Source organism: Tachypleus tridentatus, chromosome 9 (assembly GCF_004210375.1).
Source record: "Tachypleus tridentatus isolate NWPU-2018 chromosome 9, ASM421037v1, whole genome shotgun sequence".
NCBI classification, from domain to species: Eukaryota; Metazoa; Arthropoda; class Merostomata; order Xiphosura; family Limulidae; genus Tachypleus; species Tachypleus tridentatus.
The window spans coordinates 113,186,181-113,212,284 of record NC_134833.1 but is presented as its reverse complement, the minus strand read 5'-3'; the positions used below and the strand labels follow the sequence as shown (position 1 = coordinate 113,212,284).

The window sequence follows — 26,104 nt, the reverse complement described above, 5'->3', positions numbered from 1 at the left end:
ATACAAAAACTCCAAATAAACAGACTTTGTTAGACAGTTGATTGAAAGCCTTTTATCATGTTCATATCTGTATTAATATTATTTTGTGTTACTTTACAAAAAATATAATTTTCATTCATGTTTCAACATGTTCCTAAACATAAGAAAATTCTTCTTATGAAGCATAATATAATTCCTTAATGATATGATATATATATGTTTCAGTATCTTGCCATATTAGACACACATTTAAAACAAGAAATACTCTGTTTTTCAACAGAACTTTACCCTTTAACTGCCTTCACAAAAGGATTAGCCCCTGCATCTAACAACTTCTCCACAACTCTAATATCTCCACGTTGCACAGCATCATGCAAAGGGGTAGCACCCATGCCGTTTACTGTATTTACATCAGCACCGTAGTCTGTTTTTAAATTTAAAAAATTAATCAAATATAGGTACAGTTTCTTAAACAAACTAAAATTGTAAAATGTTTACATATATATATACACACACACACACACACACACACACATAAGTAAGTAAAAATAAAATTTAAATTTGCCATGATTATTATATGTTTTAAGCATAACACTCCTTTTTTTGTTTTTACAAATTATGAGAGAATCATTGAAAGAGATGAGGCACTGATTATTTTGAAAAATAGTAAACAAGTTCACCAATAAAGCTCAAAGACAAAGAAATTCAGATCTAAAATAATTATACAACTTTTCTGAATTACATATTTATTTCAACATATTAAACAAGATAGTAACATAAACATCTATTTGTTCAGTAGAATATTCTCTATAAGATGCAACAGTTTTAAATGAGTTACTACTACCACTGTTATTTCAAATAATTCAAAACCTCTGTCATTTTTAACCATATTTGCATAGGTGAAGGGTCCATGGGTACATCACAACCTTTCACAGTTATGAATGTCAATAAATTTGACACCAAAACAATTTTTAATTCACATTTTAAAACTGTATAAATCTTTATTTTTTAATCTCAAGAGGAAATATTTAAATCAATCCATAGTAATGACTTCTCTGTATCATAACACATCTTTGAACTGAAATACCCATTTCAGATGTCTTTTTCTATTTCCATACAGCCTCCCGAGTCTGGTATAAATTACACAGTTAATGTCCATATGTTGCTAAGACATAATACAAATTTATTTCCTTCAAAATTTTTGCATTACTGAGATATAGAACAAAAAAGTAAAACATACTTTCCATGCCCTATCACATCTTTCACAAAAATGTCAATAATTCTCTCTAAGATTTACTACTGGATTATTTATAACAAACAGAAATTTCAATTTACATAAAACTAGTTCACTCAGACAACAGGCTTTGCATTATTTGGTCAACAGATTCATTATTACTACTATCAAGATAACCTTCACCAAGTAAATGAATTATTTTAATTAACTTATAGCGTAAATAGAAACAATTAAATTACAATAGTTTTAGGATATTGCTAATTATTGCATGTTAATAATTTTTGTTGTAATTTGCATATTTGAATATATATATACAAATAATCCCACTATAAAATAATATTAATTTTTCACAACATAAAAGATTGAGTGCAATTAGCCCAATATAAGCACTACATTTTGTTTTGGCTTTTTCATTTACCATTTAAAAAGCAACTTACTAGATTAGACAAGAAAGACTTTGATGAAAAAAGTACAAATAAAAAATTCCTACGAGGTGTGCATGTCTGCTGCTTGTGCATTCTATAATATGATACTCTGTTTACCATACTTTGAGCTATGCTCTCACTGGGTGATTTATTGCTTTGATACATTATTCATAGACAGACACAGTTCAAACAGAAACAACAAACTAAATGAAATCATCTGTAAAATGTTTAGAGATCTAAAGCCCTTAGGATAAATAACTGTAATTTTAATTTTATTTAATATTTTTTCAACTTTGCCATAAATTATTGTGCTACAGTTAGCTTTATGGTAAAGAAAATAAGACATAAAGTTTAACCACATAAAAAACAATAACCTGATATTAATTTAGGTCACTGAGATTATTATAAATGAAATGTGAAACTGTTGAAAAAAAATCTTAATATGAAAATTTTGAACTCAGATTAGTCAGAGTCTAAGTCGGACAAATTCACAAACAAATCATTAATAAAAATACTTTTATTATTTTTAAAAATCTGATTTTCCATGTACAACAGCCTTTTTATGCTTACTAAAAGCATGCCTTATTTTGTTAAGATACACATAATGAATTTGGAATTATAATAAACATCAACTTTCCTATATAGGATCAATCCAACAATCTAGTCCTAAACACATAGGATCAAAGGAGTTATCTTGATGGTTAGGTCTTGGAAGAATAAGGAAGCTTGTGAAACAAGCATGCCAAGATAGTAAAAGTCAAAATTAATAGGTAGTATAAGATAAAAAAAAAGATTATTTCTTAGTTAACTAATATTATACACTGAGAATACTTCAAAGTAGTTTTTGTTAGCCCTGCTTGCATTAAAAATGTTTTAGAGTTTGGAAACAGCAGTTATAAAAATCAAGGTTACAAATTAGTTAAGCAACCACATGTGAATATAAAGTCATTCTGCTTTGTTTGCATGTGAAATATTCTGGTTCATAATAAGCCAAGCTGCTTATCTTAAGACCATGTTTTCTGTCACGAAAACACAGAAAAAGGTATCAAATTTTTGAGAAAGATAAACACTATAAATTAGAACATTAAGGATGGTCCATTGAGCTTAATGTAAAGTTAAAGGTGGAGACAGAAGGTCAGAGCAATGACCTTACTTATTATGAGTTAAACAAACATTCTCACTCAAGATTATCCTTTAACTCTATACATCAATATTCATGCATTTCTGGATCTTCAGAACAAGGATTTCCTGTGTGCAAGTTGTGAACTGTAGTATTTGTTTTGTGTATCCACCACATGCTACATACCAATAAAAAAAAGGTAAATCCTGAATAAAAGCTGGGTAAAAATCACAGTAAGTCAATGTGCATTGGAGACCTACAACTATTCCAGATGAATAACCAGCTAGACATGTCCTCTGCTCCACCAATGGAAAGTCTCAGTCAAACAGTGAGAATAGTTTTTCTATATGTAACTAAGATTTAAAGGTTTGTTTATTACCAGCTCTTAAGCTTTTTAATGTACTAAGACTAGAAATTTCTATTGTTAACAGAATATTTGATTAATGTACTATACTTACTGATGTTAATAAACATTGTATGTTTTCATATAAAAACTTTCTAACTCATTTTATATTCTCAAATAAATTTACTTGAGTTGGTAAACTATGTGGAAATGTCACTGACTATATTCCTGGTATTTTAAACAAAATCTTTAAACAAGAAGTTCTGATAGTACCCATCATGCTTGTCTGAAAAACTATGCAAATTTTATTTCATCTACAAAAATAAATGTTAATACACTTCTAAATTACAAAAGCAGTTACTTTGAGAATTTAGAAAAGTTACTGTATAACCTCAAGTACTCAATTAGTTCATGTCTTCAAATAAAGACATATATAAGAAATACCTGAAAAAAGAAATGGATCAAATTGTGTATCAACATGGTGACACTAATACATTACACAGTGATACATACCTAACAAACACTGTACAACATCCACATTACTAAAGCTTGCTCCCCAGTGTAAAGCTGTGTTTCCACTACTTGGACAGTCTTGAGCATTCACACTAACTCCTGCCTGAAGCAACTGAATAATCCGTCCTATACTAAACATGTATTAAGAACTTCTGATCAATAGTAAGCTAAAAAGTCTTATTTCCTTACAAATTATCACTGAAAAAAAAGAGATCATGCATTAGGGCTACACAGTTCATAAAATTATAATATTCTGAAATAAAAAAATGTTGTTGAAATATTAAACAGACTAATGATATACAAATTTATAGATTATTTTTACCTACAGCTGCATGGTCCAAGTAGTAACCTCCAAGTTGCATCGAGTCTCAATTGATTTTGCCACATATACTCACTATTAATAATTTTATACATTTAAAACACTTAACTAACAAAACAAATTTTAAGACAAAAATTCCAATCCTCCAAATCACACACATACAACAGACTTGACTACCTTAATCTATAATAAAGGGTTCATATATTTCCTTAGTATTTGCAGTCTGTTAGATAAACTCAACATCACAGTCAAGACAATTAGAAAAAATTTAAAGTTTTTATGCATTCTACTTGTATTTTACCAAGGAAAGTTAACATTTTCATAAACTGAAAATGTATTTCTGATTGTTACTTATTCCTGCTCACAAACAATTTTCTTGACTTGTACTGCCCTCAATCAACACAAAGTATTTGCTCATCATTAACTTTGTTAGTCCTGCTTATTACTGCATGGTAATGTGCAAATAATCATGCAACAATCTACCACCAATAGGAGTGCAACACTACCCTCATTGTAACTAGTAACTTCTCTAATCATGCACATGTTAATCACTTTGAGATTGGTCAAAACTAACCAAACCAATTCACACTGGAAATAGGGAGGATAGGTGGGAAATATGAAGGAGGTAAGTATCTATTGGAAATACAGTTTTAGTTTAGGAAAATGTTAACTTCCAATACAATATCTTACTTCTCCCCACAAAAAAAAAATAAAATCCCACACTAATGTGGTGAAGGGCTATAAAACAGTGACCCCCCCCTCTGGGAAGTGCTCAAAAAAGACTATGAGGTGTCATAAGGTATTAAAAACAACACACCAGTGGGATACTGCACCACTTCTGAGCAAGATATCCTCTTTACTCTTTAGTTATGTGTCATCAAAACATAAAGGGCAAGAATTTGGAGAGGCCTAAAAAAAAATCAACAGTAATAATGAGACCCCTAGTGTAAAGTGACTAAGATGCAACAGACTGGAAATTCAGCCTCAACCGACACCTGGCACATCTGGAATTGGACATAAAATCCACAGTAGGAAGAAGGTCCCCTTAACTTTCATGTCACATATTATAACTTATTTTGGGTGAGCCTTCAATTTATTAAACATTGTTACATATTACAATTTCAAATAGCCTGAAACTGAGTTAAATTGTAACTTAGATTTAGGATAAATATCAAATTTATGATATTTACTAACAAGATTGATACACACAGTTTTCTTCCTTAATAAAAATATATTTTAAAATACAATAAATAATACAATTTATAATAATGACTATTACAAATGACAATATATATACAAAGTGTATAAAAACTTACAAATAATATTAAGTCTTCTTTCTGCTCTGGAACCTTTTTTGATATCTTATTGAAGGTTCACAATGAATGAATTAATTCTGAGTTAACACAGATTCAATTCACTAAATAGGGAGCTACCTAGCTCTATATTCTTTGCTAGTTTCATGCTGTTTACAAGCTGACTTTTCACTTCTAAAGTTATGTAATATTTTTGTAAAAATACTGATATCTGATGTGAATTCATTGAAGTTGAATATTTTGTAATGTTCAAATCTATAAATGTTCCTGGTCAAATATCTATAGTTCCCTGATTAATAAGCATTAATCATAGTTATAGCCCTAGGTTTATAGTATATCAACTGTAGCAAACCAATAATATAAAATTGTTTCTTGGTGCATTGATTTGTAAATTTTAGGTGATGTTCTCAAAATTTCAGTTGGCAACAGTACTTAATGATATGCTAGTGCTTTCATAAAAGATATACTGTTGACTCTTACACTCAAAATCTTCAACAAATCTGATGAATAGGTGAGGATTTCACAACACACTTTTAACCCTTAAATGGCAACTGATGCTGTTACCTACCACATTCCTGTACAAGTTAAAGTTACATGCATTTTTAAATATATACTTAATTGAAATAAACATCAATATTAAAATAAATATGTAACAGTAAATCTGTTACACACATCAAAAATGGGTCAGGCAGAAAGAGAACCTCCCGTAACAAGACCCTGTCTCCACATGTGAACACTTCCAACAAAACCAACACCAGATCCAGTAGGAACTGACATCTGGCAGATGGTAAGGAGGAGGAGAGACCAGGTGGGTGTTCATCACTGGTCCAAAACCTGGCATCATTGGGAATTTTGTTCACCAGTCTGCAGTAAGATGAGAGTGCCCAGTCTTACATAAGTTGTAAGTTATGTGCTTCCTCCAGCTACAATTAACACCAGATCCACTGGAAACTGACATCCAATGGGCAGTACAAAGAGGGACTGAAAGCTTGGGGTTGCATTAAGTCTGTTGTAGGAAGAGGGTACTAGACAAATCAATGTGAGAACTTGTGTGCCTGAACCATTTCCAACCAACATTCAATTCCCAGGAGCCTATATTTGGAGGATGTCTCAGCTGAAAAGACAAACAACAATACATATGGTAGAGTACTACATCCAATGCCCAAAGGCAGATGGAATTTTACATCAGGTCCAGAGTAGGAAGGATTTCATGCCATTGAAATCTGCAGAATACCATTGTCCTACTCTCAACTAAGTGGTATTGTGCACGCTCAGAATCGCTTAGAATGATGGGCCTTCATGGCCAACTACCCTAACAGCTAGGAACTGGTAAATAGCAAGGACTTTATACACCATTAGAAAAAAAGGAAGGAAATAGTGTATTGGACAGTTCTGAGGATCTCAGCACTGGAGACAGTGCAATGGGTGACCACAATACCCAATAATGAAAACCAAAGCAATTACATTTACGGATCTTCCAACACCTGGCTCATCTACAATTGTACATCAAGTCAGTAGGACAAGCAACAAAAGCCATAGATCAGTGGTTCTAAACTAGGGGTGAGAGATAGCATTCCAGTTGGTGCGAGATAACATTTCAGTTTTTGTTTACATTAAGGGTACTATCCTATATATTCAATTACATTCGATTTTTATTTCTTATTTTTCTTGTTACAGATGTTGCTTTTTACCTTGTTACAATAAACTATCATTTCTACCATCACTGGCACAGATGGAAATCTTAATGTACAACTGTAAACAAACAACACATGAAACGTAAACATGACCTAAATACTCAGCATAACTAATTAGCTTACGTTCGTGAACAATGTCTTAAAGTGTCTATAATTTATTTATGTTATGTATTCACGTGATCATAACTCAAAAACTTCCAGAAGTATCCGAATTAATCGATGACATCATGTGAGGTATATTCGAGAATGTTCTAGAAGGTTTCACAGAGTATATAAACCCATGCGTAATGCTGTGGTAGTCAGTGCATTGTGGTTTCTGTGTTCATGCAAAAAAACTTCATTATGTCAAAGAAAAGGAAATGGAATGATGATTATGTGAAGTTTGATTTCACTTGCATTGGAACATCTGAGGTTCTACAAAAACCCCAGTGCATGCTTTGTGACGTTATCCTTTCAAATGCAAATTTGAAGCCATGTAAGCTGCAAGAACACTTCTACAACTGGCATGGTGGAGCAGCTGTTGTGGGCCATGATATTGAATCATTGAAGGTAGAAGGGCCCACTTTGATTCACGAGCAACTCTTCCAAAATTAGGTTTTATATCTGCTGACAAACCACTGCTGATGACTTCATACCACATGGCGTATAAAGTAGCCAAATCAAAGAAACCCCATACAATTGCAGAAGAAGTGATAAAACCATGTGCAATAGAAATGGCAACAATTGTTCTGGGAAACGAAGCCTCAAACAAACTTAAATTAGTGCCATTATCAAATAATGTTATTCAATACCAAATTGGTGATTTGAGTTTGGACATTTTGGTCTAAGTTATCGCAGAAATCAGGGCTAGTCCCTTGAAAATTTCTCTCCAATTGGACGAAACAACTGGTGTTGCAAATTGCAGTCAACTCATCGCACTAGTGAGATATGTCCATGATGGTGCCATAAATGAGATTTTCTGTTCTGTGAAGATCTGAAAACAACCACAAAAGGGAAAGATGTCTTCCAATGTGTGAAGGACTTCTTTGCGAAATATGATTTATATATTCTAATTATTGGTTCTGTGTGTATCAACAGTGCCCCTGCTATGCTAGGAAATAAATCAGGATTTTTTGCACTGATGAAACAAGAGATTCCGCACTTGCAAGGTATTCACTATATTCATCGACATGTTTTGGCATCAAAAACATTGCCTCCAAAGTTGAAAAAGGTCCTTGACCATCAACTGGATAAGGGATCGCACTCTGAAACACTGCCTCTTCAAGTCTCTTTGTGAGGATTTTGGAAGTGAGCATTCAGTTTTGCTTTTCCACACAGAAGTCCGCTGGCTGTCACGTGGGAGAGCTTTAATGGGCTTCTTTGAATTGCGAGAAGTCAAAACTTTTCTGAAGGAACGTGACTATGATCTGCCCGGAGAAATAGAATCACAAGAATTAAACCAAATACTAGCCTATTTGAGTGATATTTTCACTTGTATGAATGACCTGAGTGTATTGCTTCAAGGGAAAAATATAAACATATTGAAATGCTGCAAAAGTTAAATGCTTACAAAGAAAAGTTACATCTTTGGTGTCAACAAGTTAAAAGAGGGAATCTTTCAAATTTTCCATCACTTGAAGAAATGGTAGGTGAGGATGAATCCCTAATTCCATGTATGTGTGTGAAGAAATTGTGGATCATTTGGAAATACTACCAGTCATTTGATGGATATTTTGGAGGAGAACTGGAAACTTCTGAAGAATGGATTATTAATCCATACTCCTTCAATTTTGATAATATGTCAGATGATGAAGAACTGAAGGAAGATCTTATTGAACTACGAACAAATCGAGTTCTTGAAATCCAGTTTGAAAGCAAAACTTTGGAACAATATTGGTGTTCGGCAATGGACATGTTTCCAAAACTTTGTGAAAAAGCACTAAATGAACTCATCCCATTCACAATGACATACTTATGTGAGTTTGGATTTAGTGCCCTTTTGTCAATCAAGACAAAATCTAGAAATCACATGGGTGTACAGGGAGACTTGCAGATTGCTATCAGCAACAAAGTGCCACGCTTTGAAAAACTCATAAGAAATAAACAGGAACAAAAGAGTCATTAAATTTAAATTGGCTTATGAACATTTGAACATTTCAAATTCAAAGAAATTTCATTTCATGCATGGATGAAATTTATTTTTTTGTAGGCCATGTAGGGTTTATGCAACTTTTAGTTTGTTGTAATATTTTTTTCTTTACCAAATGTTTCGTTTTTGTTTATATATCATTAAAAACTAATTATAAAAATTTGTTTTGGCCACCTTCACCTTTATTCTTAAATAAATAATTACTGCGAGGGGTGCGAGAACATATTAAAAGTTTTCAGGGGTGCAGGGCATAAAAAAGGTTGGGAACCACTGCCATAGATCATCAGAAATGGATAGTGATCCTTGCCTGCTTTACAATGTTCGTCAACAAATGTTCAGTCTAGAATGAACATGTTTACAAAGCGAAAGACCATGAGCTACACTTACAAACAGTCCAGCAGAATACCCCACTTCAACAGTGGGCGTAAAATAACCATGTGACAAATTATTTTGTCATTCTTTCTACATTTTATATTGATGCATAAAAATACATACCAGACAGTTAGTCAAACAACACCTGGCAAGATCTGGAATTGTAAGTTGAGTCTGCAGTAAGAAAAGCCTTAACATCACAGTCATCTAGTATATTCACAGATTGTACATTGCAAATTTAAGACTAAGTATATCTGGTCAGGTAACCCTTGCCAAAGAATTGGATCCAAATATATGATAAAGGTGCTTTCAAAGAAAAAACAAAGATGACTAAAGTATTTACCACTACAGAACAGTTACAGCACTGATGATGTCTCCCAAAAGTAGATGGAAATGTGTAGCCAGGAACATAGTAAGATAACAGACCTAAGGGGATGAAAGCATGAAAAAGGTGACAATCATCAGGAGAAAGGGAAGAAAATGGCATGTGAATGAAGTCACAAATTAAACTTAAAAGGGTGATGAAAAAAATATTCACAGGAGAGGTAAAAATTTTACAAATGAAACCAAAAGACTCAAGAACCATTGAAGGGAGCACTATGCATCATATAACCTCAAAGAACACTGACATGACAAAGGAATTAGTGGGATCAGAACACTCAAGAGGAGCAGGTATGGAACATATGAAATTAGTAAAAAAAAAAACAGACATATACCTGAATAACAAATCCACCAGAGGAGAAAAAGGTCCCCTGAAACAACACATGACTAAGAGGAATATTAAGGAGTAAAAAAGTTATCCCAATCAAAAACTAAAAGATCATTGAAACACTTGTTAGGACAATTATAAGTGTGCTAATTGTTACATGAAAATGGTCAGCTCCTGATAGACCACAACCATACTTAGTTGGCTGAGAATCATGTTTTCAATCAGTTAGACACGGTCAGGAATTCTGCTGCTACAGTAAAAGCAGTCGTAGTAATGACCACCCAAAAGTGAGAATGCACAACCCTGAAGCTAAAATAAAATGAATTGTAACTCTCCATGAAACAGAATAAAAACACAAAAAATTAACTGAAGGAGAAATCCAGAAAAGGAAAAACACATAAATAGGTTACTTACATCATGAGCAAAAACTAGAGGTAATCAGTAGGACTGCAAATCAAAAATTGACTACCACAATGATTAAAGAGGGCATTAGTTACAACAGGGGGTAGTACCACACTATTATTGGTGGAAGGCTTCTGCATGAGCATTTCCATATTAGTATGCAATGGTAAGTTTGAATAAGAATGCTTGTGGCAAAAGCAAGTATTTATGCCAATAGAAGGCAGTACAAGCTGAAAAGCTTTTTTGTGGATGGAGGTAACATATCACATTGAAATAAAATCTGAGAATTAATATCTAAAATCATTATGAAGAGAAACACTTAAAGTAAAAATGTGTTCTCAAGACAGCTGATATAGGTATTAGCACTTTAATTAAAGTGCTAATACTCATATTAGTCATTTTGAGAATACAAATTTATAAATTCATACTGAAAATTGAACTCAGTGCATAGGTCTCAGTATGGTTTCTAGAAAAAATCTTTCTGGAAGCAATTTCTTTTCTTTTCTTTTTTACTTTTGAATTAAGACACTCCTAAAGAAAAAAAATTCTGTGTTACTTTTAGAGAGCTTTTGTAAGTTGCTTCATGAAAGTTTATTTCAGAGTTTAATTTTTATAAAGCTGGCAAAAAAATTAACCAACAATAAATAATTTGTCTGGAGAAGGTAAGTGACCATTCTTCCAGTGAGAAAAAATGTTTGGAATGAAAAAAGTTACAATATTACATGATTCAGGATAAATGCATATTACTTAAATGAACATTATAAAAGCTATGTAGTCAGTAATATTTAAGTTTGTTACTGATATTAACATTCAGGAGTGGAATAATTTCATGAACAATGAGTCAATTTTTTTTTAAAAGGTCCAGGAAATTCTTGATGATTCAGCTGTAATGTAGATGAGCTAAAATGTTAAAAAATGTAAGTACACTTGGAATAAGGAGATTTGAGAAAACTTTCATCTTCTAAGAGAGGAACAATGGTGATCTTGAAAAGGTGGTGAAAATACTGGTATATAACTGAGAATTTCAACTGAACATGGTCATAATTTATCATACAGGTCACTGGTTAGGCCACATTTGGAATACTGTGTTCAGTCTTACCTTAGGAAGGATACTGAATTGTTGGAAAGGGCTCAGAAAAGGGTTACTAAAATGGTACTTGAGAAGGAGGGTATGTCATACAAGAATGGGTTGAAATCTCATAAATTGTTTTCTCCTTAATGAAGAAGAGTTAGGGGATCTGATTGAGGTGTTTAAGATTGTAAAAAGGGGTTTGATAGTGTTGATGTATCTTTTTTTTTTTATATTCAACAGTAAGAATAGGGGACAAATTTTGGCAGGGTAGGTGTCACCTTAAGCTAAACTAGAAAAGTGTGAAATTGGCTACTTCAATGATACTTTTTCAACAAAATTACAGTACGAAGACAAGTCTACACCCTTAAAAATTATTTTCTCTAGTGATGAGTAGATTCAAGTGATTTAAACTGCTATGGTGAAAAAACTGTGTGAGGGAACTGTTTCAGATGTAATTTGAAAATAAATAAAGACTATAGATGATTAGATTTAGACTTTTTCTTTTCCACAAGTATTGGAACTTATGAATGAAAGTAAAGATGAATCTAAAACAATACATAAACCATAATATATGTGCTATATTCACTGTTGATTAGAGCTTGAAAGTTAACAGAATTTGATAGTCAAGTACTTATTGTTGAGTAGAGCATGGAAGTTAACAAAATTTGATAATCAAGTATTCACTGCACTCATCATCTGATAACATTCAAGTAAACAATAAATCTCACATGTAACTTGGAAAGTTTGCAATATTCAAAAATATTAATATTCAGAAACATTAATTTTAATTACTTGAACACTTTCATGAGTCGTGACACTAGCTAATTAACCTGATCTATCTTTAATTCATCAAAAATAATATTAAGAAATCATAATAGCAAAATTTCAATTACTTGGAGAATTGGAATAATAATAAAAGCAATAGTTGCAAAATACATTAACTGCAATTATGTGATTATTTTCATTACATTAGTTAATTTAATCAAAATTTTGATTAATCTAATTCATCACTCAGCTCTAGAGCCAACAAAACCCTTTGGTCAATACCACAGCTCATCAAGCCAGCAAAGGTAAGAAAGCTGCAGCAGCCTTTAACATTATATTTAAATTACTGAACTGCATAAACAACAATGATTACGATTTGAACTGAGTTGATTAAGTACAATTTTTAAATATTTTTATTCAAGTAACTTATAAATCACAATTATCTTCCTGTCAAGAACAAGTTATTTTGATAACAATTTATTATTATTATTATTATTAATTTTTCACTATAATTAACCTTTTTGTTGTCATTCAGAAGAACTGGCAAACCAATACTCTAGTCTTCTTATTTTCACAGTGAGTTAAACAAGTACAAAGTTAATTGAAAATAACGTCAGCAATCCTTATTATTTTTTAGTGAAGCAAAGAATATAACCAATATATCCAGTATCAACAAGGCCTTTCACCAAATTTCACAAGGCCTGCTAGATACAACAGATACAGAAGTGGTTGAGATGCTGTTTATATTAAACTATGTAAAAACAGCTATCACAATGTGAGCTGAATTAAGTTAGTGAAGTGTCATTCTTATAAATTTTCATTCAAGACATTTAGAAATCACAATTAGGATATATTCTAATAACAAATTATTTATTTATTTTAAAGCCAATTGTTTATTTCCATTATTATTAATTTTTACTTAATTAACTTTAAGTATCATTAAGAACAAGCAAACTGGTAGTTATACTGAATGTTTTGTTCAATGACTATGGTATCAGAAAGTACACTAGCAGTCTTTGTGTAAGGATGGCACAAACATTCATTTTAAAGAAATATGAAAGTCATCTGGATTTTCTCCTCTGTAGGTTGTCAGGAGCCAGATAAAAAGAGCTACTTGGCACATATGCTCTACCTCTGGTGTATATACCATTTTTCAGCTATCCACACCGTCCAAAAGTCAAAAACTGGCGTATCCCCAAAACCAAGATTTCTCATTTCTTCATTCATCATCACCTTTCTTCAATAAGCATAGCACCTACCTCATTCTAGCAGTAACTATAATTTTATCATCATTTGATAAAGTGAAACTGTTTCATAATCTTTGACTACCTATTTTATTACTATTATATGCAAAATTGATAAAGCTTTAGAATAAGCTCTATAACCTAGAAACAAACAAGTATAAAGAAAAATTTTATCACTAAGTAAACAAGCTAGGTATGACTGGCTATTGAACTTAAAGGTAAAAAAAGGAATCAAACAAGATAGGGATGGAAGTGAGCAAATCACATAGCAGACTAAACAGTCTTGACTTTACATGAAGAATAAAATCTTTAAATTACTTTCTTCACACTGGAAAAACAAACAGAACTACAACTACGAATCACAAAATGTTACTCTACTGTACAACAGTCATAAAAGTATTATTCTAAAGTTAATTGAAGAAAAGACATAATGATGAAAGCTTAGGTTCTATTTGAACAATAAACTTTCAACAAAAAATGTGGGAAAGCCAGTAATGTAGGGATTTTATATTCCATGTAAAGATGAGACAGCCTTCTCTGCTAAGTGACCATTACCCAATCAAGTGATTTGTCTACTTCCATCCCTATCTTGTTTGGTTCCTTTTTTTAAGTTCAGCAACCAGCCTTATTTTATTTTGTGATAATTTTTTCATATACATATTAATAATATGAACAAGGGTGGGAGTCAAATTGTACATTCCACAGTCTATTACAGAGTATTAAGCTATTCGACATGGTATTATGCATTTGATATCAGAGTTGTCAATTATTCACTAATACCCTAGATTGCTAATTTAGTAACAGTTTGTTATAACAGTAGATATGCATTACAGAAGCTTTAGGAGTTATGTAATACAAAAATTGTGGAGTGAGCAAAAGTATTCTTATTCTTCACAGGAACATCAACTTATCAGAATCTGAGTCAGACAGACATCATTTACAGACATGTCTAGATTCCAAATACTCTTACAACACATCAGAATTTTTGTGAAAAGTATACTTAAAGGTTGTCAAATTTTGTACAGATACACATTGTAAATTTGGAATTATTGCTAACATTTCTTCTCTAATATGTGGTTTTTCCAACATACTTTCATTTAATAGATGTAAGTAAAAAAAAAAAACATGTCTACTCTGGTTTGAATGTCTCAGTCATTTTTGTAGGTTGCTAAAAAAATATGAACTTGATACCCTTCTATAACACTGCTTGTTTTTATATAGAGATCTTTATTATTCAATTTGGTTGTTGAAATTTCAATTGCAAATAAATTTCTACAAATAAGCCTCTGAATTTCACTTAAAAACGCATATTGTTATCTCACAGTAAGCCATCTGATAAATGTAAATTTACAATATATTAAAAAATAAACCCAGAATGAATCTTTTGAAAAAGTAAATATTTTCATGCCAAAAGAAAAAATATTAACATTTTTTTACTCATCCATTAGCAATAAACAACAACAGTTTTCATATCAGTGAGCTTATAAAACAAATATCCAGGGTAAACTGAAAAAAAAACATTTCCTTCCTTGCTTGTTATTATGTAAATAATCACAAATATACTCACTCAGACTGAGCTGTTGCTTTTAATAGTTCTTCTGCATAAACCATTGCCATTCTGTCTGTTGCCACAAGGTCTAAAGGTGTCTCTCCTTCCTTGTTCTGCATTCCAGGGTTAGCACCCGCTGATAGTAAAGTCCGAACAATATCAACATGATCCAACTAAAAGGTATGAAAAAATTTAACTGAAAAATTAACAAAAAAACTGATAAAGTGATAAAACACAGTATTTAATCACAGAAGTTTTTATGAACATTTCTGGATACATGAAGATAATATAATACTGCAAAACTGAGCTCTCTTACCAAGAAAGTAAATGCATTGTTATAAAAAATATTTACCTTTAAAATATTTCAAAAACATCAACACTCTACAGTCCACCTTATGTTTCATTTAGTAACTTCTTTGCCATATGGATTTTATAAATGTGTTATTAACCTAAGCAATTGTTATTAACTAATGTGTGACACATCACGATCAGATCACAGAAGTATAGAATAGGTGATTTACTTGCAAAGAAATAAAGCTGTACTTGCAGACAAAGAGCTGAAATTCATGAAGGATGCAAAACTCTGAGGATGGGAGTCCTCCTCCTTACAGAGTTTTTTCTTTTTAATTGAAGACAAAATGGTGTGTTCTAGGGCACTTCTGAGCAGTATTCATACAATTATATTTCTGGCTTATAATAAACATACACTTCCAAGTCCAAAAATACCATATTATATTCTAAAATGTGTATCTGCCCTGGCATAATCCAAGGTAATGCTTTCATTCTTATTAATAATTACAACCTAAGCCACTTCACTTCAACATTATTTCAGTTTTAATTGATATGCATGTTTTGTTTTGTTGAATTTTGTTAGAAATAGTGTACTTTCCATACCTAAAGCACACGTTGAAATTATGTATTAGAGTTATCGTGTGTAAACCTCTCATCCAGGAATTACAAAATTATATTGTTCACATTCAACACTTATTTTCTCTAAACTAAAAACAAAGTGATAAAACTCTCTCTTTAAGAAAGCTTCCTTGCTAGATCTGTTAATAACAGTTTAGCACATTAGTAAAACAAACAAGGTAACAGAACATACACTGTAGTGATAAATCATACTGAACAGTAATCTGATACTCGAGGGTGAGAAGTCATGCTAATGTACACCTCTAAACCTGACATTACTCGTTACACTCTTCTTTTTTCAGCAATATTTGTGTTTTAAGAATATTTTATTTGTAATAACCTGTCAATCATACCCAACAATTTAAAGGAAAATATGGAAGTATTATAACTTTTTATGTATTCACTTATTTTAACATAATAGCTCTGACAAAAAAAAGGTTAATTTTTTTTAATATCATTCACAGAGATTATCATCTGAAATGTTAGCTGTTAAAAAAATTATGTTAATTATAGTAATACATATATATTTAATTTGGACAATGCTCCAGATAAAAGGCATACTGGTATAATTCTCAACCAAAAATCATCCCTGTACAGCCTTAAAGAAATTGTGAGAAGTTGTTTTACGATCATAGAAAAAACAAATAATGCTCCTGCCATTCTAACAGTAGCATAATAATGAATGGCCATATCCTTGTAGGTATCTGAGGTTCTGCACAAAATTTGCACTGTTTAAACAGTACAGCTGTACTAAAAAGTGCCCTCTAGCTTCCAGAAGTTTATACTGGTGCACTTGCAAATGACTCAGTTTTGTTTTTAAAAAAAAATTAAAAAGTTGTAATGTCTTTATTTGTATTCAATATGACTATATCTAGTGAGTTAATTTGCTAAATTAATCCTGTGCCAAATTTCACCTCTATAAATAACAAAATAATCCATAACTGATTAAATTACTTTTTATCACAAAATGTTACTGCTACACTATATAATAATTTAAAATCACTTCACTAATAAAGTTCTGGGAGCAATTACTCCTCACAGAAAAAAAATATATGGAGCACTTCTAGTGTTTTCTTCAGTCCTAAGTTTTGACTTGAATTTTAAAAACACTAAAAATCAATAATTAGAAACAGTGTCAAACTTATTGCAAAATGAAGAAAAAATGTATGTACACTAAAACAAACACAAAAAAATACCTTGGTTGCTAAATGAAGAAGTGTTCCATGTTGGGTATTCAAATCATTCAACATATCAATCACTGATGCTTGACCCTCATTGCTACCTACACAGTTAATAAAGTAAACAAGCTGGTTAAAAAACAAGTGTAAGGCTTTCAAGATATAAATTTTGTTATACACTAAACATAAACATTCATTTGGAAAAGAGAATCCACAAACTTTGATAGTTCAAATAATATGAAATTGCACCTAATTTACAGTTATATGGTCTAAAGCATTTGCTAGATTACAAATTCTGAAAGTGAAAGCTTGTTGAAAATTAGAATTTTCATATGTGCCTATACACGCATGCAAGATGGAAAGAAAAAAACACTTAGTTTTAAGGGCATAATGGAAACTTAACGAAGAACAATTGACTAAATAAGAACATGAAAACACTAAATAAATACAAGTTACTTGAAATTGCATTTCAGGCTGTATTATGAGAAGTAGAAAACAATGGATCTTATCACTTTTGAACAGATATGACTGAGGTAAAGAAATGCAATGAATGTTTATATCAGACACTAATCTAATGGTAGCACCCTTATAAAAAATGAGTTGCAGAGTTTTCGTGGATAGTAACAAGCAGAAGTGTATATGGAAAAAGACAAAAGTTAATCAGTTCATATCCATACATTCTGAGTTAATAGTCTCCTAATTCAATCCTCTTATCAGTCAATGACTGTTGAGAAATAATTCCATATAAACCAATTAGTAAATGGTTATGATTTGGCAAAAGGTCATATTCAACATGAAAGAGTCATGCTTGAACTTCTTGACAAGTTACAGTTATACTAACAAAAAGAGTATAAAATACTGTTTGTTTTCTCAGATAACAAATTCCCACTACATCCAGATACACCATCAGCCTCCACATAAGAATCGCAGTACTTTAGAGTATCGAGAATATTCATTGCATAAACTCACAATATGTAATTATTGTTATATCTCTCTAGTCTAACAACACACTTCACAAATGATGCATTATATCTGAGAATAAGGTATTGTTACAAAAGACTATGATTACAGATTTAGCAAAACCAACTGAAGAAGTAATATAGATGTCGAAATGCATTCTAGAGGAAATTTTAACTGAATTGGTTAAACAAAATTATGTCTGAAAGTATATCAATTGCCTAATCAGTAGCCTAATTGGTAATTTGTTCGTTATAGTGTCCATATCAATGTGCCTTTTAACAAAATGTTCGATAAATACACAATCTAGAATAAAAAATTTAGGCATTTTGATGTAGAATTATTTCACAACAATTTTGGTGCTATGAATGTTAATAAATATTTGAACATTTTCAATTAAACTTTTATATTTCCATAACCAGTCTCTGAATGAATTCTTTATTCCGAATTTAAACTACTTTGAGTTGGTGGCTTGTGTGCATAACCCATAACTGCATGACATAATAATAAATAAATTTATTTCTAACTTGTTTTAAGTTGACTCAACTATGCCTTCTGTCAATCTGTTACAACTCTTATTAGGCATAATTATAACAGGAGTATTCAAACAAAGAGCAAATATACCTCATTTGAAAAAAAAATACATTTTTTTTATTCCAAGTCATTTACTAGTAACAAACTAATTAAAACTTTCCAATTTCAATCTTTTCTACAAAAAAACAAAGAAAATTATATACATATATATAAATTTCTTGTGTGTGCATGATGGATGTAGAAACTCTGTTAGGCATTAAAATTTAGCATGTGTTTGGTAATATTCAATATGTGGTGACGGTCTTGAAAGATATTTTGAAATATGTGTTAATAAATTAAATTTTTTATCTTAAATTTCAAAGCCATGAGACAAGATTTATCATTAGACAAGTGGAATAATGAGTTAATAGACAATGTGGGGCAGATCTGGGAAAATTTTAAAAGTTGCTTATAAATCAAGATAAGCATGTTAAAAAAAATGAAAAAGTGTCAGAAAAGTGCAAGTTAATTTGTTTAATCAAAAACTTGAAGGAAATAACTAAGAATAAATGCCATAATTATAAGAGGTTTAACTGACAGATGGAATGGAAGATTTAAAAAGCTAAGTAAGAAGCTAGAGATTTGGTTAAAAATGAAATAAGAAAATTGAGGACTACTGAGATATATCTAGCTGATAATGTTATAACAAGGATTTTTCATGTGTTTATGTAGGAAATTACAAGTAAACGTAAAAAAAACTGAAATAATATCAACCACAATATATATATATTCAATGCCAAAAAGGCCTTTCATCCAATACCAAGGTACATCAGGCCAACTGGGATACAACAGACGCAGTAGTAGTTGAGAAGCTATCTGTACTGAGGTAATAGATTCTACCATTTACTTAGTAGGTTCTTTTGGATTATTTGTTAAACATAATATCAGGTCCAATCCATATGGCAACAGCTTGTTTCTCCAGTGATTTTTGCTACACACTACATTCACTGGTATTATGGTAAGTCTTAACTTCAGATATGGTGTTAAACAAGAATTTCAAAGATTAATGAACATATAACTTACTTATAGAACTTGTGACTAATAACAATAAATACAATAAATAAATTGCAGACACATACATGTAATAACTCTCACTCACTAACTGACAGTATTTTTAAACTAAATCACAATGATCAAATTCTCATTAAATCACAATTTTACTAATTCTTTTACTTATATCATACTCTTGTTTCTACATACTATACAAAACTTCAAAATTAACTTGATGAAATTTTTCTTAACTTTGTATCTTCTAGCAACCAAACATCTAAATTAACATATTATATATACAACTTACAAAAAAAAATTAAATGCATGAAGAACAATCATTATTGTGTAAACTAGATTAACTAAGTGAAGTGTAATTAGGCCATGTAAAAATAAAATCATGTTTAGCATCCCTACCCACTTCCTTTTTCACAGCCATCCCACTCCAAGTTTTTTTGCCAATTTGTTTACTTTTTGAATAATTGTATTTTAATCATGCAAAGACTTCTGAATAAAAATGAGATGAACACAATTGCTTCATTTGGCAATTTTTCTTTGTCAGAAATTCTGTAACATTTTGATGAAAAACAATGAAAGAAGACTTATGCTTGACACGATCCCTTCGAAAACAAACAAAAATCATGAAAAAAAGTGCAAACTTTCTTTTAAAGAAGTCATAAAAAAGCAAGAACCTCCTTTTTCAATTCTTCAAAAAACTTCAGATGCGAAAAATGTTTGTTGTTTTTTAATTGACCTTATCACCATTTTCATAAGTCATTTGCAAATCTGAATTAAGGTATGTATTTTTATAATTTAAGACCATTTTATTTTTCTAACAGGCTGATTAACTTGGAGAATGAACTGCCATCAGGAATGCTGGAAGCAAGTACTTAAAAAGTTTAAAATACAAAATCAATTACTTCCTAAAAAATAAATGGTATGTATAAGGATGAAATGTTGAAGAACCAAGTGATCTCTTATTATCTGTATGTTATATTTCTAACACAAGACAACCACAATCACAAAATCAAAATGACTGTCATCTTTCACCATTATTATTTTACTACAAAAATGTCTTCAATGTTCTTTTCAACATTAAATGGTACTTTCCTGCCTAAATCTTTAAACATTTTCTAAGTCAAGGTTTCTCAACTTTTTACACTCCAAGACCCACTTATTTATTTAACACAACAGTAAAGGCCTACATAACTGGTAACTCATTAGTTCAGGACAGACAGAATTGACCCCTCCATCATGGTACATAACTATACATCTCATGTTCCACTATTTGAGAATCACTTACAAATTATGATTTTTATGCTATATGATAAATCTACTATTTCTATTAAATAAAAATATTAGAATACAAATTAAATTCACATAACATACTTAAAACCTCTTTTCATTACATAACTGTTCAGGTTATTGAGTTTTCTGCAGATGCACAAGACAGGTTGGCTCACTGGATAATAACCAACAAGACAGAAGAAAGCAAAGGGCTGTTATAGAGTTCAAAGCATGAATGGGGTACCTCAGGGTTCATTTTCAGAGCCTCTTCTCTTTTTAATTTATATCAATGATGTAAATAAAGGAATGGTCAAGAGATTATTTATATTGTTTACTGACATTAAAATTTTGAATGTTACTGGATGTGAGGAGGATACCTCTGCTTTATAAAAGGACTTATTTGTCTGGTTAGATAAATAATTAACAGGGTTTTAGTTATAATAAATGCAAAGTAATGCATGCAAGATATCATGATTTGAAATAAGAGATGTGGTAGATACAGTTAATTTTAGGAAGTTTCAAAGAAAGCTTCATAAACACTTATTATTGTTAATAATAAGGACTGGTTTTAAGTTTTTTGATTGTTTTATTTACTAGGTAGGAGGACCTATATAACCAAAAAAGTCCATGAATGTCCTTTAAAGTAATATATATTTCAATGCTTTGACTTAATAGCCCTCAGTTCACAATAATGTTCTGAACCTGAAATGTGACAAGGCTCAAGCCTGAAGCAAATAACATTCTATAGTGGATGTCAAAGTATCCTCCCCCAACTTACAAAACTTGCACAAGATTCGTTCTTAATCGTATGCTTATACGAGCTGATCAAAGTAAGAATGAACATAAGTATATTTCTGATCCTCCCCATTACCTCATGGTAATAACTGAATAAGAAATAAATAAAAACAAAACACAAGTTGCCCACAAATCAGCTGCTTCTACTAGTACTAAAAAAAGTTCTGATGTATACAATCCGATTTACTTCCAGTACCGTTCATTTACTTCAGCCTCTTTAGAAGTAATAACATGCAGGAAAAACTCGTATGGACTTTTGAGGTAACTTGTAACACTAAAGCTCTACACTCACTTTTTTCAGATGCTGATATTAATGAACGAACAATGTCAGTTCTACCGTTTGACACTGCTGCAGTAAGGTTTTCTACAAATTCCTTTTCCATGATATTGATAAGACTATAAGTTTACCTGCTTTAGGTGTATAACTTCATATAACGTAGCGTTTATATACTACTGTTATTATTAGATTGTTGAATACTTTAATTCATAATACTTTGAATGATTTAAAAAATATAACCATCAATTTCATATCCCTTTATTACAAAACGACTTCGGTTGACTTAACACTATTACGTCACTATGGTTAATATCCCACGTGGTATAACTTTAATAATAATATCCAGTCACCGGCGAGATATATATATATTTAAAGTTTTGGCCCTGAAATTAAATGTAGTAATTTATACATAACTTCAAATTACAAACTGGTAAAGTTGATTTAAACATAAAAAATATATAAAGTCTCGATGACAGAACTATAGCAACAATACGATGTCAGATGTTATGAAAAATCGTTTGAAATTGACAATAATTTACTCAAACATATATTTAAAGTCCAATTACTAACAGGAGGGCCTGGCATGGCCAAGCGCGTAAGGCGTGCGACTCGTAATCCGAGGGTCGCGGGTTCGCGCCCGCGTCGCGCCAAACATGCTCGCCCTCCCAGCCGTGAGGGCGTTATAATGTGACGGTCAATCCCATTATTCGTTGGTAAAAGAGTAGCCCAAGAGTTGGCGGTGGGTGGTGATGACTATCTGCCTTCCCTCTAGTCTTACACTGCTAAATTAGGGACGGCTAGCACAGATAGCCCTCGAGTAGCTTTGTGCGAAATTCCAAAACAAACAAACAATACTAACAGGAATGTTACATATTCTTGAAATTTCTATATAAAAATAATATTACTGTCCAAATAAAAGACATTTTAAGACATCAGATGTAATGATTCAATTTCCAGAGTGTTTCAATTCCAAAACATAGACAGAAGAGATTTTCCAAAAATAAAAGTCAAATAAAATTAATGAAAATGCAAAATTTTAGGTTGAAACTATTTTCCAAAATAGAGCATATTTTAAAAGTATGTATACTAACCATACTTTTCAAGAAAGAGTCAAATATAGATATAATAATAAGGTGACAACCACCACAGTTTAAACCGTGATACTTTAGAAGACATATTTAGCATTTATATATTTGGTTCATAGAGAACGAAAACCAAAGTATCAATTATTTTTGCAAAATATGAGGCACTACCAAATGAGGTAAATCTCAAGCGATAATAACAATTTATAAAGCTTGTATCAAACTACTGACTGAATATGCAAATACTGTAGAATGCCCAACAATCAGCTTGAACTTAAATTCAAACAGTAGGAACAGTCTTTCGAAAACCTCTTCACACATGGCCCAGCATGGCCAGGTGGCTATGGTACTCGACTCGTAATCTGAGGGTCGCGGGTTCGAATCCCCGTTACACCAAGCATGCTCGCCTTTTCAGCCATGGGGGCGTTATAAAGTAACTCTCAATTCCACTATTCGTTGGTAAAAGAGTGGCCCAAGAGTTGGCGGTGGGTAGTGATGACTAGCTGCCTTCCCTCTAGTCTTACACTGCTAAATTAGGGACGGCTAGCGCATATAGCCCTCGAGCAGCTTTGCGCGAAATTCAAAAACAAAACAAACAAAAGTCTTTACAACACCTTCCAGTATTTAAATCCAGTTAAAAAGTTGCTAATAATAAAAAACAAAACAATGGAAATAGACAACACGTATTTTATAAAATCAGCGAAACAGGAATAATTGAACATTTCAGTTCCCATCACTCGCCGCCAACTCAAAATTCTGGCAATGCTGTACATCATCCTTAAATACAATTCAAATTAAAAAAGAACAATGTAAAACAAAGTATTAGTAATGTGTACATACAAAATATGAATAGAGACTACTCTTTTTTCCCAAAATAGGTCGTTTGGGATACTGATCAGGTTGAAGATTTGGTGCCCAATTATTGATAATAAATTTTTTTTGAGGTACTTCCCTCCTCTATATCCAATTCTACCTGCTTCCCTGAAATGTTGGCCGTTTGAATTTACCTATGAAAAACTAAACTTATTGTCTAATAACACTTGAAGGTACAAAAACTAGAACAATGACAAAAATAACGAAGTCGACGACAGACCAACTTTTCCAAAGCCACGTATTTATTTAAAGCTTATCATACACCGGCAGTATTTTGGTTTGTTTGTTTCATAAAATCATTTCAATAATTTATAAAACCCACGAAAGTGGCGAAAACGATCTACTGATCTCTAAACGAACACCCTTGGTTTGTTAATTGTGTTTAATTTTAATATATTCTTAACTAACTGGAGGTTAAATTTATTTGATGAGTTTCGAGTTATACTGTTTAACTTTATTATATTTTCATATAACTGGGAGCTAAAAGTGGTGGATAAAGAATGACACTACTTTAAAAAAGACCATACCGTGGGTAGTATGAGTGGCGCTTTCACTCAGGACGCCAAATCAAAAGAGATAGCTGATTGCCAGATTGAGTAACAAAACAAGTAGGTTGCGTTTGGGAGTGCCATGAAACATCGGCCCAGCACTGTATTTAAACTGAAACAACTGCCACAAGAAAATGCAATATTCAAGAATTATTTGAGATCATGAAAATTTTAAGACAAGAATGAGAGGAATGAAACGGAAAAATTAAAGAAGAACAATAAGAAAGGGATAGAAAACAACAAGGGTACAGAAAATGATTTGTTTGTTTGTTTTTGAATTTCGCGCAAAGCTACGCGAGGACTATCTGCGCAAGCCGTCCCTAATTTAACAGTGTAAGACTAGATGGAAGGTAGTTAGTTATCACCACCCACCGCCAACTCTTGTGCTACTCTTTTACCAACGAATAGTAGGATTGGCCTTCACATTATAACGTCCTCACGGCTGAAAAGGCGAACATGTTTTGTGAGAAGAATGAAATAAAAAATCAAAATGAAATTGCGTTTGTTTGTTTGTTAAATATAAAGCTATCTGATAACCTATCTGTACTATGTTCACCATAGGTATCAAAACCCAAATTTTATCATTATAAGCCTCCAACTTATCACTGGACCACTAAGAGGCTCAAGACGAAAGAAATAAAAAATTTAAAAAGATGCAGGAACTTAAGAGAGGAGTCGAAAGAAAGATACCTATCATTTAAGCAAGGATGAAAATCAAAAATAAATGTGATTGAAGACAGCATCAATAAACTTTTTTAAAAATACGCAAAGAAATTGGCAATCATATTTAAGGAGTATGAAAAGGCTTTAATAATAAAGCTGAAGAAGTATAGCAAGGTTTTAACGATAAAATTCATGAAGTAAAAAAAATATATCACTGAAAGAATATAGCATCCAGAAAGTTAATTATTAAATTAAAATATTAAACCAACTATGCCATTTTCTTTATTAATTCAAAAGTTTCTTCCGAAACTTTTATCTACTACTAAGCATAGAATGGTAGAAATTTTAGTGTACATCTATTACTAAAAGAGTTTTCTGAACTACTCGAACCATAACATTACCAAATCTAGTCGATAAATAAATCAGTAAAGTATAATAAGAAGGTTCCATTTCAAGGCAAACAAGATGGATAAGGAATACCAAGCCATGGATTTTGTAGCTCATCTACAAAGACTGGTTTTGAAAACATTAAGTAACCTTCCAGCTTATAGTTGTAAGAACTATCGAACAATAATAACCACATTATCAAACAGATTCAGATTGTTACACACACAATAATATCCAGACCAAAGTTTTGTAATATAGTACAGAGGAAATAAGATATCTTAGCTAAAATGACAGAAGATTAAGAAAATCTTTCTAGTTTATCTTACCCAGATGATCCCCATGAAAAACTGATTCACTAGATAATTTATAGAAGCCGTAGCAGACGAAGATATCATAAATTAGATTGA

The 26,104-nt window shown here is 31.6% G+C and overlaps 1 protein-coding gene across 5 annotated transcripts in view; it reads right to left on the bottom strand.

The window, feature by feature from the left end:
- The window catches only part of LOC143226079 (uncharacterized), a 62,904-nt gene extending 40,444 nt beyond the window's left edge, over nt 1–22,460 (bottom strand). For 4 of the 5 annotated variants that reach the window (XR_013014284.1, XR_013014282.1, XR_013014283.1 and 1 more), the window contains exons 1-5: nt 22,160–22,460; nt 17,287–17,372; nt 15,200–15,354; nt 3,615–3,745; nt 268–403 (exon numbers count right to left, since the gene is read on the bottom strand). Coding sequence is in view for 2 of the 5 variants with exons in the window: in XM_076456545.1 (XP_076312660.1) it covers nt 268–403; nt 3,615–3,745; nt 15,200–15,354; nt 17,287–17,372; nt 22,160–22,250 (599 nt within the window). In the remaining 3 variants the exon portion in view is untranslated. The remainder of the gene's footprint in view (nt 1–267; nt 404–3,614; nt 3,746–15,199; nt 15,355–17,286; nt 17,373–22,159) is intronic. The other variant, XM_076456546.1, reaches the window with a different exon arrangement.
- Between the last annotated feature and the right edge of the window lie 3,644 nt (nt 22,461–26,104).